A 20,159-nucleotide genomic window follows, 5' to 3' on the forward strand; every position below is an offset into this window, starting at 1 on the left:
TTGCTTGCAAGCCAAGGCAGGGACAAATTTCGCCTGAGAAGTTTGGTTTAGATCTAAGCACCGGGAAAAGCTGAGAAGCAAAAGGCTCCGTTGGACTTGTCAGACCCACAGTAAGTGCAAACAAAGGAGCGGTCTAGGCTGGCTGCCAGCATAAATTACCTGCACTACCCTTGGATTGTCCCCGCAGCCACATGGTGTCATTTTTCAGGCTTTCGGGAAGAGATCTTTGATGTGTAGGGTGCTTCAAGTTAAAGTGACTCAAATTCTCTGCGTGGGGGTTATTGAGAAACAGCGAGCTGCCTTCACATGGCAGTGCTTGCACTGGGATTTCTTCACCGTCTTTAAACCAAGATGGCATATTTAGTCCCGAGCTAAACACTGCACAGTCCAGGCAGTGTGGTTATAAAAAGCCATGGTCATCCAGGGCTTCATCCCACGCTGTCCAGGATGGGGACACATTTAGCTTTTCATACCTGCAGTTCACTTTTTTCACACTTGTTATTTCTCTGGCTTTTATTATCCTTCAGTGCAGGTGGAAAACATGAGGATAAGCAAGAATCAGTGGTTTGATTAGGCAAAGAATTTGCCACTTCATATTTTGTGATTCGGGAGTATTCTTCATATGACAGGGTGTCCAGCTTCCTTCAGCCTCCAGAGACTCACAACCTGCTCCTGACAAAAAGCAGCATGTTTGTGTACTCCAGTACCATAACTAATATATGTTGCTCTTTCTTTGAAGTCCATATAATTGTTACGAGCTTAGCAGAGCAGCTAACACCTCCAGTGCAAAAATGGTTTGGGGCACATGGATTTTATATAGCATGTGGTGCTGCTAGCAGGATAAATGCCACAATATTCCTAATGAAAGGGGTAGAAGAGCAAAAACACGTGAGCACATTTACCCCAAACACTTTTCCTGTTTGCTGTGTCATGCGGTTATGTCGGGTACTGACCAGGCATGTCTTTCTGCTCCCAGCACTGTACCTCTTCCCTGCCTCCTCCCAGCAGTTGCTACTCCTTCTTCACTCCGAGACACAGTCAGTGGAGATGTTTTCTCACCATTTATTCAAAACCCTTCCAGAAAGTTTGTCTTTCATTTCCTATGTCCTGAGTTTAAAAGATCCCTTCTACTAAAAAAAAAATATTTTTATTCCCCGGCTGGTGACACCTCAGCAAGTTCAAAAGCAGCAGCGCTGAGTTAATAGCACGATGCAAAAGGTGCCTTGGGCTAGTGGCAAAGAGTGGAACTGAATACACACGCAGTTAACAGGTAGAGAAGTAGAAAGACACTTTGCCTTTTTCAAGTTAAAATGATGGCAGACAGTTGTAAGCATATCCAACAAAATATTTTCAAACAGAAGTAAAGATCCTGTTATTGCTGGTTAAAATAACTCTTTCTGCCCACTAAGGAAGCATTACTCATACATTTCCCATTTCTTTTGCATATAGACATATTCCAGTTAGATCTGATCAAAACAGCTTTGATGAAGCAGATATCCACTGAAAAATGCAGTTCTTGTGAAATGTTTTACAGGGATTTACTGCTTTGGATGAAAGACTTGACTGTGAAAAGTAAAATCTAAATCAGTATTTTGATACTATTGAAATATTTCAGCTGTATTGTCTTAATTCATTTAGTTTAACTTTTACTTCTTTAAGTATTATTTTATATTGTTAAATATATTTAGAAATAAATATATGTATTTTAAATGGTTAAAAGTAGCCAAAATGGTAATATAATATTTTGATTGAATATAATGCATATTCTTTTCAATTTTTACTTTATTGGAAATTTCAAGAATTTGACTTACATGTTTTGAACCAGACCAATTAATTCTCCTCCTTCAAAATAATACATTTTATAGACCAAAAAATTCCCATTTCCATGTAGCCGAAATTCAGGCCCGTAGTTCTGACAGATCTCTACTCTGTGTGATCCACTGCATACATATGTCTGACAATCAATTTTTGTTTAAAAATGTTCTTTGGTCTTGAAAAAATTTACTTCAAATACCAGATCTCGATGTTTTTTCATAATCTCTGAATGCAGTTTTTGTTGCACTGCATGACAGCCTTGCTAGCAGATATTTCTTGACACGCACAAGAGTAATTTCTTCTGTCTGCGGAAAGCAGTTTTCACTGGCTGTGCTCAGCAGTTGATTCATTTGTGGGAAAAGTGGGTTAATTTAAATCAGGCATATTTCCTGAAGTTCAAAATACAAAATCAAACTACGCTGCCATTTGGAAACACAAGAAACTCCCATGGTTTCCCTGTCTTTCCCCCTTTATATATTAATCTTCGTGAAAGTGTTTATGTGAAGTGTCACAAATTTTTGCTTTTGTAAATAGATGAGAGCTGTCTGTAAATCCCCAAAGATAACAGGATTCAATTCAAAATTATAAAATGCACAGAACACACAGAAATTGTCAAAAAATGTTCTGTGCTGACCAAAAAGCAGGCTTTTCTGAAAGTGGATTTGCCTCTATTTTTGCAGGAAAGGTGTGATACATCCCATATTGGAAACACAAGAAAAATAGGAACAAAAAAACACCCATTGGAGCTGGACTCATTAAAGTGTTTATTTTCCTCCCTCCAAGTGACTTATCTGTTGATTGAGGAACCCTGATTATCTGCATGGCATTATTAAAATGCCTCTTATCTTTTTTTTCCCCTTGCCTCCCCAGCAGTTCTTTTTGATCAGTTTATGACTCTCCTTGTAGCATGCAGCAAGTAGACAGTAAGCAGGCAGCAAGTACCCCGCCTTTGATGTCAAAATGCTTTCTGGCTTTCCAACCCTGCAAAGCGTAATAACTGCTACTGTTTGGGCAGAGTCAGATACTCACCCTGAGTTGTGTCTCTGCATCATTTTACCTTTCGTTAGGGCCAGCATCCACAGCAGATCTCTGCAGAGATTCCCCTAATTTCCATCATGCTGCCTCTGTTGGTTGTGAAATAAAGTATTTGACCTCTCTCTTAATTAATTGTATAATTTTCTGTCTAAAGAAGGAGTCAAAGTCTTGCATTTCTGGGAGCGTTACCTGACTACTGGTCTCTGCATTCCAGGTTCGCCACCAGGGAAAGGAATGCCCTCCTCCTCTACAACGGGCGTTTCAACGAGAAGCACGACTTCATTGCGCTGGAGATCATCGAGGAGCAGATACAGCTCACGTTCTCTGCAGGTGAGCTGTCACCCCAGTGTCACCCACTTCTACTTTGGGTCCTGAGATCGTCTCAGTCTGGTTGGAAATGTGCTTCCATGTCTTTATACAGCTATTTGCTGCCTCATTAATTGAGTAACTGGCTGACGTTGTACGGTTTATAACTGATGGAGGGTTTTGCAAAATAATCCAGATTGTAGCAGTTTGTGGTAGTAACACTCGCTGTCATAGGCAGGAGCTTGTCAACGTATCAGTTATAAAACCCAGAGTTTATGAGGACTATAAAAGATTGGCACTAGTCTGACAGCCAATGTTTGTGTAAATGAATCTTCATTTTATGATGCTGTGATAAATCTTGTGTGTTTATGCGCTTTTACACTACACTATCAGTAAAACTAGGTGCATAACTTGTCTAAAAAACACACTTGAGCCAAAGGAAAAGCTAACAGACAAATGAAAAATGCCTGCTGTTCTTTATTGCCTCATGACAAGCAATGCATCGCTGGAATCCGCTGATGCCCTCTGACAGCAGCTCTCCTTCATGCAAGCCACAGTGTATTTATGAGAACAAAGCTGCCCTCTCATTGCCAGGGTGGGCTAGAAGACACAGACTGGAGGCTTTGGCATTTTCTTTCTTTCTGCTTAAGGACAAACTTGGCATCTTTTAGTGCTTCCAGGAGCAGGGAGAGTGGAAGGCCAATAAATGATACTCAGGACAAACCATGTCACTGTCACTGTGGCCTTCTCCCAGGGGAGAGGTTTGCCCCAGAAAATCAGTCCTGGCAGTGACAACCTTTCTCCTGATGAATGCACAATTACAACGAGCTCTTCCTCATCCAGCCTTAACGTAGGGATGTTTTCTGGGTTTAAAAACAAACAAAGCCAATAAACTAGTTCCATCAAGAAATCATGACCAGCAACGCTAGTTTCCACAGTAGGGGTAGCACAAGAAGCTGTCAGCTTCTGAAGCATGCAGCTGAAGCACATTGAAGCCACCAGAAATGATCCTCCAGACTACAGCAGGATTGCTGATGCTCTTGGTAAACCTCTCGCATTCCTGCATTAGCCCAGTTGGGAGTTCGGTGTGGAGACTTCGGTAGCTTTGCTAAATCTCATTAGGGCAAGCAACCTCTAGTTGGCACAGGTTTAGGGGATGTTTTCCATTGGGACAGAAACAAATAAATGGGAAGGGCTGTTGTCCCTACATGTTCTTGTTGTACAGTCAAGGAAGCATGGAGGTAGAGCCCAAGAACCAGAGCCCATGGCCATCAGACCCCACAGGAAATCCCATGTGACCCCACTGATTTACCAGTGATGCTTAAGTGCATATTTGGGCCCTTTGGGTTAAAGATACTCTGCTTTCGTTTCTGCTTTATTAACCAGAAGATGCACAAATTAGATTTTGACGTAGGCTTTTGAATGGATTAGTGTAATGAAGTAGCATGCTGCCGGTGGAGAGATTTGCTTTCTGTGCTCCGCCTGTCTAAACTTGAACCAAATCACTAGGCAGGCACCCTGAGGATGAATGAGGGGAAAAAAAAAAAATCTACTTGCACTTATATGCATTTAAATGTGGAGGAACTCCTTTAAAATACAGGAAACTAAATTTAGATTTGCACTACTGCACCTGAGAGCAGGTCTGGTCCTGCACGTTACAAATGGTATTTTCTTTGGAAGGGGAATGGTTTATGTTTTATAGTTTTAAGTGGCATTTAACGAACAATGCAATTTTTGGACATCCGATCTGACTGCTCTACTTGTCGCAACAACTTTTTCACAGAAAGCAAAGCAAAAGGACTGGAGACCCAGGAGCTTCCTTTTGGGGAAGCTTTCTAACTGAATAACAAAAATATTTTTAACCGCATATTTTTTTTATCAGTAAATGATAAAAAAAAAAATCTCAGCAATGTGTTAAACTGAAATCTGTGGTTTTTAATTAACAGAATTATATAAGACAAGAGCTAAAGGAAAGCAGAGGACATAGGAATAATGCTTCACACAGGATAAAGCATTAGTTGTAAATAAAGAGTATGTTTTAAGCGCAATAATGTTGGCTTATGGAACAGAGTTATTTTCCTGTGGTTTATGATGTTGAATTTTCCAACTGTTTTTTAAAAAAAGAAAAAGAAAGGAAAAAAAAAAAAAAAAAAAAAAAAGACAAAGCCTAGCAATCTGCTCTCCGTGCCAGGCCTTTTATGTCCTTTCAACACGAATGTTTATTTTGTTGCTACCTCGGCACAGATATGCCTGGTTACTGAGCTGGTTGCGCTGATTCAGACCTGATTTAAAGGCTTCTGCTTTACAATTGCAATGTGAAGAACTTGCTTTCTAATTTAAATACTGAAAGGCTGCCAATAATTTAATAAATCGCTAGTAAAATTTTGCCAAGACCCAAGGTTACTGTCCACGTTTAATACACGTACCTGTCTAATAGGGAGCACAGCTGCATTTCAACTCCTCTCCACTGCCTAGAAGCAGGCTTCCCACCCTTACAAATATCCCAGCATGATACTCCTCATATTAAAAAACTCCAATGTGCCATTTTTGTCAGACATGTAGAAAAATTCATGTTGGCCATTGCAGCAGTGGCTGTATCTACCCAATGCCTGAGCTACTGCACTCTGCAAAAGCATAACAGAAAATAATAATTCACCAGAATGGGTCAGAAGCTATTTTTGTGTTTGTGCACCAAACTATTTCCATGAAACTGAGGATTTTACAGAATCACAGAATCATCTAGGTTGGAAGAGACCTCCAAGGTCACCGAGTCCAACCTCTGACCTGACACTAACCAGTCCTCCACTAAGCCATATCACTGAGCCCGACATCTAAACATCTTTTAAAGACCTTCATGGATGGTGACTCCACCACTTCCCTGGGCAGCCTGTTCCAATGCCTCACAACCCTCTCAGTAAAGAAGTTCTTCCTAACATCCAACCTAAAACTCCCCTGGTACAACTTAAGCCCATTCCCCCTCGTCCTGTCACCAGGCACATGGGAGAATAGACCAACCCCCACCTCGCTACAGCCTCCTTTAAGGTACCTGTAGAGAGCAATAAGGTCACCCCTGAGCCTCCTCTTCTTCAGGCTGAACAAGCCCAGCTCCCTCAGCCACACCTCATAGGCCTTGTTCTCCAGACCCCTCACCAGTTTTGTTGCCCTTCTCTGGACTCTCTCGAGCACCTCAGTGTCCTTCTTGTAGTGATGAGTTGCCTCCTCACAAGACAAAAACCCGAATTCCTCCATGATGAGTTAAGACCACCACATCCTGCGCCTGATGTGGGTCACTCCATGTTGCAGTCTAGGGTGAATTGGAGCTTGCAGTTGCACTGACATTTTTTTCTTCTACCTGCCCTTGCAGGGGAGACGACCACAACGGTGGCACCATTCGTTCCTGGAGGGGTCAGTGATGGTCAGTGGCACTCGGTCCAGGTGCAGTACTACAACAAGGTAAGAGAAATCACGTCGGCGATGCCCCTATGATTTGTAAAGTAATAGAGGCACGGGTCATTGAGCTCTACTGATGTATGCAGTTGACCCGAGTTTTATTTATTTAACCAGCTCTGCAAAAATGGTGCTGGTCTCACTCACCTTGCCTGGATCAAAAAATCCTTTTGAGGGCTTTTGAGCATTGTCTCAAGAAGGCAAAATCTGACCTAGTGTGTCCTCCCCAGAAATACCACCAGGCATACCTCCAGGTACCTGCAACTCCTTTAGTTTTCAGTTCTTCAAACCCTTTCAAGTGTCAATGTATCTAAAATGACTGATGCACTGACTTGGATGTTTCTGAAGAATTGCACAGTGCAGGACCCTTCAGCACAGTAACTACAAACCACTGACACAGAATTTTCTGAGGCAAAACAAAATTGCTCCATATATCTCTATTTTCTTGCATAAAATAACCTGTTTAGTTAGTGCCAGCCTCTGTGGTTTGAAAAATTTGGTTGTGAAATGTTTGACACTTTTTCAGTAATCAGGAGCTATTTTACTACATCGTTTTTGTCTGCTCTATGAGAGGATGTACAAGAGAAAAGCAGCCAGCATTGCTCCATGCCATCAGGGCACTCAGAGGTGCAGTCCCCAGAGGACCCGGTCACACATCTGCTCTCTTGGAAGCTGTCACACGTAGGTTTGGTTTGACTGGATGGGGATTTGTGCAAACCAGCCGCTTCAGGAAGAGCAAAGTGCAGGCTTTTAGGGTGTGCAGTGTCACTGTGTGCAGAGAGATGTCAAAGCTTGTCATCTATAGCAAAAATAAGAGAATTAATTTAGTTCCCAAGGAGCGCTGCTTTTAAGTCTGCTGTGATAGCACTATGAGGGATTACATAAGGAAATAGAGCAGCATTGTTGGCTGTTAAAAAGGAAACAGGATACTAATGTGGGAAGCTGAATGGAAGATGAAGGATTAATATGATCAGCAAGTTCTTGATTTCCCACTGCTGCATCCTTTCATCACAGTTTGTACAGCAGATTGAATGCAAGGATTACAGTTTTATTTGGACTCCTGGTCCAAAGGGTCTCCTAGCTGAAGGATATTTTACTGAGGAAATAAAAAAAAATATATATATTTTGCTTAAAACCAATATACTTTTAGCTCTGTACTGTCTGAGACACAGAGAAGTGAAGCTTGGTGTGTCACCGTGCTTGCATCTGTGGACACCACGAGGCCTTTCTTACAGAGTGCAAAATGCGTTCCCATTCCCTGCATTTTCCTTAATGAAGAGCAAACAGCACTTGCAGAGTTGGTGGAGAGATGCTCCAGCTCTCGGGCTCCCCAGGGGGCAAGGAGGTGATGGCTGCAGCACGGCCACTGGAGCAGCTTGCTGGCACGCTGTCAAGCAGATAAGGGGCCTGGGACACTCTTTAAAAGGCAAAGAGAACTGACACGGGTGTTAAAAATAACCCCCTGCCTCATTTTCAGCCGGACTGGTAGGTGAGCTGTGCTAGCGGTGCAGGGAATGGTGTTTTCCTGGCGTTAACACGGACGCCCTGTCATCATTTTCTTCCTCAGCCCAAGGAGAACGAATTCTTCCTCTTTCAAGGAGAATGAATCGGTCCCCATTGTACAAGGGGAAATTCAGGGGAGAAAGGGAGAGCAGGGGGAGAACCACCACTGATCTCACCACCTTTCCATACCAGTGGTGAAAGATGCAGCGGAGGCAGCCCTGTGGGGCTTGGTGTCCTTGGTGCCAGCTGCTAGTTGTTTGCAGAGCAGTTCCCTGGCTACTTTGTGTTTTAACCAACTTGGAAGAAAAATCCCTGCGAGGAGGCTGAAGGCAGAGATAATTTAGGGGGTTGTGTTGTGCCAAGTTAAATGGGATGCTGCGTCTAAACTTGATGTAGCTAAGACATGTTTGAGTAACAGAGGGCCCAAAACTCATGACTTGGCTTAAATTACACACAGCTTGCAGGCTGGCAGGGGCAGGACACGGGTTGCACCATGTCCTGCTCTCTTATTGTTTTGGAGGTGATGCATCCTTCCACTGTTCCCAAAATCCTGCTGCACAGTGGCAGGTCCTCATTCCATCATTGCTTCTGCCCCATTCCCCTGCTGAGGCACAGAACAGCCTCCCCGAGCAGCAGTACTCTTAGCTTCATCGTTCTACCTCAGTTCCTTTTTCCTGTTAAACTTCTTTAAAGCTAGAAACCGTTCAGGTTATTTCCCTCTTTCTGCATTTATACATGTAATATAAAAAAAGGTGCCCAGCCTTGTGTGGAGCTTCCGGATACTGCTGCACTTCTCAGAAGCAGTATTAGGTTTCTTCACAGCTAAGGTTAATTTTTCATCTGAAGTTTTTGAGGAGAGGGGCTAACAGGCTTTGACACATAATATGGATCACTTCAGTCCAAAGCAAATTTTTATAGATGAGTTTTCACAGCTCTGAAAGCTGTTCTTGAAACCTGAGTTGGTTGCGGCTGGATACGAGCAAAGTTTGAATGGTTTTTGGCATCTGCAGCTCCGTGGATGATATTTTGCTGAGTGTCACTGAAATTTGGATTCCAGGAGGGGGTGACTTAGACGCAGGGGGTAACCCTGGCAGGAAACTTCTGCAGCAGCTATTTCCTTAGCACAGCCCGCGGTCCTGCAACATGATGCTGCCACCCTGGAGCTGGCGCCTTGCTGCAGGGTCAGCTTGGTAATAAAGATAATTAAACATGGAGTAAGTGTAGAAGTGACTGCTGCAGATTATTTTCTCTGCTCAACTCAGAAGTGTGCTTGGTAAAATTAAAGATACCTTAAGAGCTCTCTAAAAAATGTTGTTTTATAATTAACTCCTCATTGTATGGGTCTCCTACCCCTGAGGGACAAATGTTTTGGACTCGGTAAGAAAAGGTCAGTCAAGACCCCTCTCAGACCTGTCACTGACAGTCTGTGCCTGCCCTTCTTCACACAAATAAATGTTATGCTTGCAGCAAGTCTCTCTTGTGGCTAGATGCCCTTTTGAATACAGAGTGCAAGTCAGAAAAAAAAGAGGTAGGCCCACTGCAGCCAGTCACGGGCATTGCTCCACAGAGCAGCCCTGCAGAGAAGGACTTGGGGGCTCTGGTGGTCGAAAGGCTCAACATGAGCCAGCAGTGTGTGCCTGCAGCCCAGAAGGCCAACTGCGTCCTGGGCTGCGTTAAAAGATGTGTGACCATCAGGGTGAGGGAGGTGAGTGTCCCCTTTTATCCTGCCCTCGTGAAGCCCCACCTGGAGCCCTGCATCCAGGTCTGGGACCTCCAGCACAAGAAGGATGTGGGGCTGTTAGAAGGGGTCCAGAGGAGGGACACGAAGATGATCAGAGGGCTGATCTCTCCTGTGAAGACATGCTGAGAGAGCTAAAGATGTTCAACCTGAAGAAGAGAAGGCTCCAGGGAAATCTCCTTCTGGCCTTTCAATACTTAAAAGGGTCTTATGAAAAAGATGGAGAAGGACTTTTTACTCAGGTAAATAATGATAGGACAAGGGGAAATGGTCTTAATCTAAAAGAGGGGAGATTTGGACTAGACATTAGCAGGAATTTCTTCACTCTGAGGGTGGCGAGGCCCTAGCACAGGCTGCCCAGAGAAGCTGTGGATGCCCCATCCCTGGAGGTGCTCGAGGCCAGGCTGGATGGGGCTTTGACTAATCTAATCTAGTGGGTGGCATCCCTGCCTGTGGTGGTGGGATTGAATTAGGTGATGTTTAAGGTCCCTTCCAACCCAAGCCATTCTATGATTCTTTGATCTCTGACCAGTAGGCAATGCCCACTGCAATTTCTCATCCAACCCCATCCACTCATGGTGGTGTTTGCGGAGAAGCAGCAAAGCAGTTCTGTACCAGACCAAGTACTTGGTGCTTTCTCCCAAAAAACAAGCATGTGCAGGCACTGTGACACACTGCAGAAACAAACCAGGCTATATCAGAAGAAGACGGGAAGCAGCGTTGTTTCATGCAGCGTACAGTGATGGAAATGGATGTTTCCTGTTGCCACACTTGGTTTCGGTGGAAATGCCTAAGGGAGTCAAATAGATGTCTCACTAAGTAAGTGTTGGCTCTGTATTGGGTTTCTGGGAGGCAAAACACCAAGGGGAAAGAATTAGTAGCTATAAGAGCTAAAGGAGTGTTTTATAACTGTTCTCTAGTTTCAGTTCTATATTAAAAGTCTTGTCAGCTCCCCAGTAGCAAGGTATCAGTTTACCTGTTAGTGGTGGTTTCTGCAATTATAGCTGTTTGCTGACAGCTGGGGGGAAGGCAGGGAGGACAGCCATTCACCACGTCTGTTAGCTAAAACACGTTAACTTCTGGGATCCTGATCCTGCAGCCAGTAAAATCAACGGGTGGCATGGAATTAAGGGTGACCTGCACGACCTGCTTTCTTGAGAGGTAGACATATCTACAAGAAAATAAGAAGAAATGGGATATTGTTGTTAGTTTGGAAGGAAAGGTGGGAGAAAGGGGAAGATTATGAACCTGACAAACAAAACATTGATGAGAAATAGAAGTAACTTGCTGCTTGCTCACAGGACAACTGGTGTAAGGGGCAGCAGTGAAACGAGCTGCTCTCTTTGCCTTGGTGGCCTGATTCCTATCAGCAGAGAGCACATCAGAGAGAGAAAGAGAGAGAGTTTGATCTTTATTCAGTCCTGTGGCTCTCCTGAGCCTATTGGGGTGAACGACAGTCAATAGGTTTGATGATGCTGGCATTTGTCAGTTTGGAATATGACCAAAACCACCGGGATGTTTGATGGTAGCGATGCTCAGTATCAGTGATATCACAGCAAGGAGCTGCTGTTCACTGCACATACAGCACCAGGGACACGTATCAATGTAGGATGTGCCCGGTCCGGGGGGTTCTCTTCAGCCTGGGTAGTGGGTGATGTTTTTAATTAAGTGAAAACTTCAAGCTGTTCTCCCAAACTTCTGATAGAAACGCAATTTTGTTCAGAATTTAAGATACTCCATCAAATTTATGTTAATGTTTTACCTGACTCATCACCTCAGGGTAGAATTCATCATTTGGCACAAGATAAAAATGTTTTACGTATGGACATGTTCCTTTAATTATAGAGGGCATGTACATGTATATTTATGTACTGTGTATCTCATATATTACTTACATATACATGACATCAAAGTTGCTTAAGGACGTTACTCTTCTGTAGGCAGAAGCTCTTTCTGCTCCTGTTTAAAGGAGCACAGGAAAATTTTACCTAAATGACGGAAAACCTGAGCAGGGCAGAGAGAAACGAGCTATCACAGGGTGGCCGATGTGCAGTAGCAGTTGTGGAGGATAACAAATCCTTAGATGACTCACAGAGTGACTCACAGAAGAAACACTGAGATATGGGACTGAGATGGGGCAGCATGTGTGAGATGCTCCTCCACAGCCCAGAGGTGCAAACACAACGGGTGCCAGGCATTTTGGAGTCCTGGCTGTACTGGTCACTCAAGCCTCCACCTCCTTGCAAGGAGATACTGGGGACAAACATCATGTTTTTTACATAACTGGACCAAGGTTTCTTCTCACCTGTGCCAACAGATAGCAAGGTGCCTTTTTTTAACTCCTTCCTTGCATTCCCTGAGGCTGCTGGGGAGCACTGAGGTTGTTAATTCAGATCCTTGACTGCCTGGGGAGTACCCCCCCTTTCGCAGCGGTTACAGGTAGCAGGGACCTGCTGCTTTCCACCGCTGTGTGCTCCCAGCCGGCAGAGCCCAGACCTGCGCCTCGCCTGGAGACAGCCTCCGGAGAAAACAGGCAAATTCTTCAGCTGGAGATAAACTTGAAAGAAACGAGAGCTGCTCCGGGCTGATCTTCAGCGTGCCGTGAATTCAAAGCGCAGTGCGTGAGCTGCTCTAAATCAGAGCTGCACATGCTTTCAAAAACCTCCTGCCTGTGGTGCGCGATGGAGTTAGCTGGCCTTCAGCTGGGGCAAGCTGGAGCTTGAGCGCTGCCGATGACTGAGCTCATGCTGCAGAGATTTAGCTCTCAGCCCACTCCAGGGCTAGAATTTGCCAGTGCCTTTCCTTCCTGGAGAGCTTGCACCTATCCCTCAACTGAAGGCTGGTTCCTGGTGCCAAAATCCCCTCCGCTGCAGTGCCAAGACCCATGCTGTAATTGATTTTCCGCACCTTGGGTGCATGTTGCAGCTCTCATGTCATGCTTGGCCGGCCTGGCTGATCCCGAGTGGTGATTTAACTGTGCCTGTACGGCTGCGACACAGCATCAGCAGAATGAGTGATCTGGGGTCTGCGCCCACGAGTCGCACGCACCATGGAGCATCAGCATCAGTGGTGGAGGTGGTGGACTTCTGAGCAGAGGAACAAATCCTGTCTGCATTTGCCTGGGACTCGGAATGAAGTAGAAGGACAGGGGCAAGAAGGTAAAATCAGGAAGAAAAAGGCAGCCACAAGCCAGGTCAGGGCTTCACTTGATTCTTTAGAGAATGAGTTGGGGTTAAAGAAGAAAGTTGCATGGGAGCTCTGTGCAGCAGGGCTAGCAGCAGTGTTTGGGCAAGGCTCCACTTCTACTCCATTTCTTCAACACAGACTGAATTAGAGTTGCAGAACAGCTCGGGTTGGAAGGGACCTCAAAGATCACCTAGTGCCAACCCCCTGCCATGGGCTAGGGATGGCACAGGGGCTCAGCACAGCCTTCCTTGTGTCCCCATCACTGCCTGTCCCCCGTCCCCATTGGGCTCGAAGGAGTTGCTTGCCCAGCCCTTGGTTTCCCCGCCAGCCAGCGAGGCTGCCAGCAGCCCCGGTGATTTACGAGGCAGGCACATGCCTGCAGCTGAATAGAGATTACCAGCTCCTTGGACAAAAGCCACGGAGCTGCCACCAGCTAGGCATAACGTTTAGCCATTGGACCCTGGGTGAAAGATTTTGCCCCAAAAGGATCCAGTATGCCACCCAGTATCGTTTGAACAGTCAGAAGAAGCACCTGAGAAGGAAATTCTTCGGTAGGTATTGGGTATTACAGCTTGTGCTGGGGAGCACCTGCTGAGGCTTCCCCTCCCTTCCCCCTGTCATTTTTTTGGAGCTCTCTTGGAAGAGACAGATCCCAACACAAGTCAAATGATTGGAAATGTAATTTGCAATAAAGATTGGATACGGCTTATGTAAATGTCTATCACTCGTGACATCTGAGCAGACATAATTGCTATCTGAGGGAGAATTTCTGAAGTTAATCCTCCCGGTGGCTTCCAAACTAATTTGTTGAAGGATTGAGAGAGATTTTCTAAATAAACAAAGCGGTTGTTGAAGGTTATGATAATGCCACTGTTGATCAGAGTTTGACTTCTGCTGGCTCAGAGTGACTCGCTGTGCCTGCAGCAGCCGTGGTCAGCTCGGCCCTGCCCTCGCAGTTCTTGGCATTGCCTGGAGGAGAAAAATGCAGAGCATTAATCGCAATGTTAAGCAAATACTGGGGGGTGGGGACGGGGAGGGGTGCTCTGAACACTAGAAAAGTCATTCAGCTAGGGACAAACCACTTCTCTGGGCATTTTTTTTCCAGAAGGTTTTTTTTTTTTTTTTTTTCAAATCTGCATTTCCAAAGCTAAATCTATAACATCTCTAAGAAACTAAGAGATCATCGCTTTGTGCTGGATGCCTTCCTTCTCCAGAGTTTTCATGGGGTCAGAAGTTCTTGCATGGCTTAGGCACAGGACAGTTTGTAGGGCACAGGGAATGGGACTGCAGCCGAGTTGTTACCTCTGGTCTTGGCAGGGATTTGTCTGTGGTTACCTGGAAAAGGATGGGGCCTCCTTTTCAAAGAGAAAGGAATTTCTTCAGTTATACAAGGAAGAAAAGCAATTTCATTGAAAAAAATCACTTGCTTTGCTATCCAGGGCCAGATTTTTTAACAGTGTACTGAGGGGCATGCGTGTTTAATTCACTTTCCAACTTAAGAGGTAAAGAAGTTTTTACAGATTTACCAATATTGTAGTCAGATCCCATCGTGGTAATTTTTTGACAACTTTCTTAAAAGAATCAAAGTTACTGCATCAGTGGATTTTTGTGCCTTTTGGTGAACAGAGTTGTATGCTTATGAAGCATGACAGTAGCTAGTGCTGGAGGCACCTGCATGATATGGGGTATGACCTGTTAATGAGAGGAATTTGTCTCTATGCACTTGTGTTATTTATCTTGTGTTTATCTTTGCACCATTATGTATTTTGATGCTAGTGGGCACGGCTGTTTAAAAAAAAAAAAAATTGTAGCAATTAAAACTACAAGCATCTAGAGGAAGGGAAAGAAATTAGATTTCCCGTTGCTGAGTGCATGCCAAGATTTTACATTTAAAGTTCAAAATGCTGTTCCAGTCAAACACATAAAATGTTCCCAATGTCTGAATTCAAAACATGTCGTTTCCTACGTGCTCAAAACCCAACTTTTAAATTGCCATGTGAAAAGGTAATCTCTGCAGAAATAGTTCAGTTTCTGAGTCATTTCCTGGCATCCTGGCTGAAGATTTCGAGCCTCCCATCCTTGCTGAGGCCCAACTCATCATCTCCCACCCAAATCCTGAGGATCATCAACGGAAGTCCTAGTCTGGATGAGATCATAGATTTGATATAGAGAAACTAAAGCCTTTGACAAATTCTGATCAGAAATACCACACAATGTCATTAACGGTGAAGGAATATAATCCGCAGGGTTATCTGCCCAAATTCTGGCAGTTTTACCAGCCTTTGAAGTCATTAAATGGAGTCAGCATTTCCCTTTCTCGGGGAATATTTTAGCTCAGGTGAAGCCACGTTGTTGAGGCAGGACTCACCGGTTCTGTGGTTGTAGAAGCCAAAAGCACGAGAAGCTAATCAAATTAGTCCCTTTCATCCATAAAATTCTGTGCAAACCCATCCAGAGCTCCACCTGCAGTGCTGCAGGTGGCAAGAAAGGCAAGAGCCGGGAAGGCAGGAGAAACGTCGCTGTAGGGTTGTGCTGGCCTTGTGCTCCTCCACGTGCACCTAACGCTCCCTCAGCAGGACTTGGGCTGGCTGGTGGCAACCTTTCCTACACACCCAACACTTCCTAAAAATCACCACAGGGCCGCCTGGCTGATATTTGCTTTTTTTTGGTCCTGCTCTGACGTGGCTGCAGAGCCCTTGCAGGTTTTGGGGGATATAACAGGGGGTATCCCATCTGCCCTTGCAGAACAGGATATTTATTCATTCAGATTTCGGTTAGTAGTAATTGTTTTTGTTGATTTTTTATTTATTTTTTATTTTTTTCTGGTAAAGGGTAAGTGAAAAGTGATTAATACCTGAGAAAGGAAACCGGGGCTTGGCTGCAGAGCGACATTCCATTGTCTTGACACAAAATAACAAATAACTGGCCTCTAAATCTGTGTCTCAGGAAATGAAAGTGTAAAGCAGTGAAAGTCACTCGGAGGTCATTGAGATGCAGAGCGTGTCCTGCTCCCCAGCCCCGGATCACTCAGCTATCTGTAACAGCTCGGAGGAGTCCCCTGCACTGCTAGGGAAGCAGCACACCAGGCCAGTACCGAAGGCTTTCCCGTCTTTTTCTCCCCTGTGTGCTTTTTGAAGTGTTATTGCTGCGGAATTTGCACACAACACCTGAAAATACCTGTTTTAGCAGCAATTTGCATATAAAAAGGACTTTTTCAGAAGCGCTCCCCAGGGTCTTCACGCAGAGGGTTGGCGTCATGGACCAGGCCTGCAAGCCACAACCAAGCAGAGCTCAAGGCCTGGGTCCATTCTCCTGGCTGGGTCTCGGCTGTGAGGCTTCACCCAGGGCTTTGGGCTTTCTGGTCCCAGGGGAGCTGGTAGCAGGCAGCCCTCCGTCAGCCTGCTTAGCTCAAGCTGCCTGCCACCTCCACACCACACAACTCAGAGGTTCAGGGGCACCTCCCCAAAAAGTGATTTTCAGCTCCTCCGAAAGCTGAGGAGGTGGGAGGGTGGCACAGCCTGAAGGGTCTTTAATCATCAGGCCTTGAAGAGTGTGCTGGAAAGCTTGCTGTGCAGGCTGGCAAGCTGAGCTCTCCTGCAAAGCCAGCTGGGGACAGGGGACGTGTGGCAGGGGTACCAAGTGACATCCAGCGGTGGGGGCACTTGGTTCTGGTTTCACTGGCGCTGTGGCACTGCATCATTTCCTTCAGGTTTGTCAGGTTTGTGCTCCTGCCAGTAGAGTTCCACCTGCATTTACAACCATTTCCCGTCCCCAAACACCGTTTTGTGCTCTTCCATTTCAGAGCAAGTATGCAGTTCTTTCAGAAAATGCCCCGTGCCTTTTATTGTGGCAAAGGAGCGTTTTCACCCTCTCTTCTGTTTTGGTGGGGGTGAATCGCCGATTTAGCATGGCACGCTGCTTCTAGCAGAGTCATTGAAATGGCACCTCAGGAATTTGGTGCAAGGGCTTTGAAGTGCACTGCTATCTCCCTTTAATCACACACTAAATCTACAGTAACTCGCTGATTCATGGGGAACTTTTCAGGTATTTTGCTTCTGTCTGTGGAAGGAGGGGAAGCAGGGCTTTGCAATTACCTGGGCATTCAGGGGTCTGGGAGACCCTCGCCAAGAGCTGGGGGCAGCCCATGCAGCAGTGTGGGACCCCTGGGATGGACCCAGCTGTGTCCCCATCACCCACACCGAGCTTCAGCACACTTGGCAAGGTGTCCCCAGGGACTAGGTTAAGGAGAAGGAGTTGGCTGGTATGTCGTGCTATTATTTCTAGGTGTTTCCTGCACTCTGAGAGCAATAACATTTGTGTCCTGGATGCAAAATTAAGATATAAAAAATGCTGTATCTATATAAAGCCAAAAATGTTTGGGAGTAGTGTTCTGGCATAGGGACAAGTGGGGAATGAGGAAGGGTTTGCTGAAGTGGGAGAGGAGAGCATGCAAAAGAATAGCATGTGGAAGGGAGGGAGGAAGCAAAAAAAGGCAGAAAAAGGGTTCAGAGGGCAGGAGGGGTCAGAGAGAAGGAGCACAGCCACAGGGGCAGCCCAGGGAGGAGGAAAGGGCCATGGAGGGCAGACAAGGGGTCCTGCAGCAGAGCAACAGGGTGCTTGGTGTCCTCCAAGCGGCAAGCTGGATGTTGTCAGAGGGGTGGGCAAGGTCTCCTGGCAGCCAAAACAGGTCCTTCTTGCTGCTTAGCTGATTCAGCATCAAAGAGCTGAGGAGCATCTAATAATACAAATAGGGGAATAAAATTTCCCTTTCAGGCAGGGAAGTCTCCTTCTTCCCGTCAGCACTATAGCTGACATGGCCAAAAAGAGTCAAATCCAAGAGCTTGCCCTTGGCAGGAGCTGTATGCTCTTTGTGAAGGTTACACCGTGGAGTAAAGGTGCACTGCTGGATGCCGTGTGCAGATACCCGTGGCTTTTCAAAGCTTTGTCACAAAGCACCATGCCATTGCCACGTGGTGGGACACTCCTGGTGGGATGGGAAGGCTGCTCCCTGTCCCTGCTGTACCACCAGGAGAGCAGCAGCTCGTTGGGCACCACCACTGCCACGTGCCACATCTGGCTGCGTTGAAAGCTTAGCTTCTGGATGCAGCCAGGCAGGAGATAACAAATCAGTAGCAAAACTCGCTTGGCTTTGTTGCCCAGCCTGGATCTGGACTCCCTGCAACCCTGCGGTGTTGCAGGGAGTTTGTCTAGGAAAAGGAACTGGTCTGGTGGCTTTTCAGGATTTGCATTTTTGACTCACTGATGGGAAGCTTTGGGGTTTTCCTTTTCACTGTCACAGGCTCTCATGTTTCTCTACAGGCTCGAGCCAAGTTTGTATAAAGAAATGCCATTAAAATATTCAGGGAGTAAAGGGGATACATACATCAAAGGAAGAAGGGTTTTATGTGAAATGATGCAGCCCGCTTTTCCCTGGTGACTAATCAGGAGGGATCCAGTGGATGTGTGTAAGAGATTTTCTGTTCTTCACACCAGCTAATTTTAAAGTTGCTTTGGAAATCTCTAGGGGGAAACTCGAAAAAAGGCAGAGATTAACATTAATGGTGTCTCTTAATCTAGCCTAATTTGGAGTTTCCCGACTGATCAGAAAAGTTCACATCCCGGCACTAAGCTCCTGTGGCATTTCCTAGCCTCTCCTCCCTGCATTGCCTGCTGCTGGCTGATGCATTTGGTTTTTTTCCTGCTTGTTTATTTATTTATCGTCCTTGTGGGGGCTGGACTCAGGCCGCTGGCCCAGGCAGGCCATGGCGGCAGGCGGTTAATGAGCTTTTTGACCACTGAAGCAGCACGGCATCGCCTGGGAATCAGAGAGCTTCGCTCCCTTACAGGCGCTGGATAGTGGAGCAGGGGCCGGGGGGTTAATGAAGGAGCTGGGGGGGCTGGCAGGCTGCCTAATGAGCTCCAGGGAGCCAGCGAGGGGGGACAGACCCTGACAGCAGCATCCCTCCTGCACTGGCTCCATTTTCCCCCATTATCGCCCTAGCTGGAGGAGCTGGGAAGAAAAGAGCCCCAGAGGGTGTGAGGGTGAGGTGCTCTGCACTGAGCACCACGGGGTTTTGGGGGCTGAACTGGCACGTTAGCAATGCAGAGGAGTGTTGTTTTGTATTAAAAATAGCTAGGAAACAGATTCTTTTTAACCTTTAACCACTCCTAACAGTCAATAAATCATTAGCTACTGATTAACAAAAACAGAAGGGTAACTTATTGTCCAGTAAGCAAACTCTTGGAAACACTAAAAGGCTGGCACTGACTTCAGGATGGCTTTTCTTTTTACAGATTTGGACTTATTTAAAGACAAACAAGGCAAGCTCTGCATATTAAGCCATGGCACACAAAGCATTTGGATAAAAGACCAGCTTTCTAAAACAGATTTTTTTTTTATGTGTACAGTGAGCTGAGGAAGGGCAGTGCTTACAGCATGGGGACATATCTGTCCTCTGAGAAAAACAAGTCTCCTGATGCCAAGCATTGCTAGATCAGTGGGGTCTCGCTTTCGAGAGTTCCCATTGTGTTCTCAAATTCTTGCCCACATTTACAGATTGCTACTGAGTCCTCTCCTCTGCTGTCAGCTCCTTCAATAGTCTCAATGGGGTGGCTGAAGCAGACGGAAGTAATCGTGGCCGAGGCTCGGACTGAAGAGCACAGCTTTGAGTCTGAGTACAGGAAATATCCGTGAAGTTGGAACACTCTCCTGTAGGTGACAAAAATGCAAGAGTATCCCTCTTCCCATCCCTGCAAAAATTCAAATGACTTTTTTTTTTTAATATGAGACTGGAACTAGGAATTTGGAAGATGTTCCTGATGGAGTAGACATTTGTGAGACCCTTGGAAAAGCCCTGGTATCTTGCGGATTAACTAATATGGAGTGAGATCCAGACACCTAATCCTCATTGCTGCAGCCGATTAACTAAACAAACATTTGCACTTTGTAATATTTTTACATCTACAGCATCTAGTCTGGCTTAATTAAAAATAAATCGACTGTTTGCTTAAACCTCTCCAACATTTTGCATTATGACTTTGGAAACTATTATTTCTAATGTAAAAATAAGATAGTTAAGTATATAAGAAAAGGCTTCCATTATCCATTAATCTGTATGTCTTTTCCATT

General features: G+C 45.5%; 1 protein-coding gene across 1 annotated transcript in view; it reads left to right on the top strand.

The window, feature by feature from the left end:
• Positions 1-20,159, top strand: part of CELSR1 (cadherin EGF LAG seven-pass G-type receptor 1) — a gene marked incomplete at both ends in the record, with an annotated part of 158,969 nt that overhangs the window by 88,592 nt on the left and 50,218 nt on the right. The window contains 2 exons of the mRNA XM_084306525.1: positions 3,065-3,180; positions 6,521-6,609. Of these exons, the coding sequence (XP_084162651.1) occupies positions 3,065-3,180; positions 6,521-6,609 (205 nt within the window). The remainder of the gene's footprint in view (positions 1-3,064; positions 3,181-6,520; positions 6,610-20,159) is intronic.

Source organism: Netta rufina, assembly GCF_964035555.1.
Source record: "Netta rufina genome assembly, chromosome: 1".
Taxonomy (NCBI): Eukaryota; Metazoa; Chordata; class Aves; order Anseriformes; family Anatidae; genus Netta; species Netta rufina.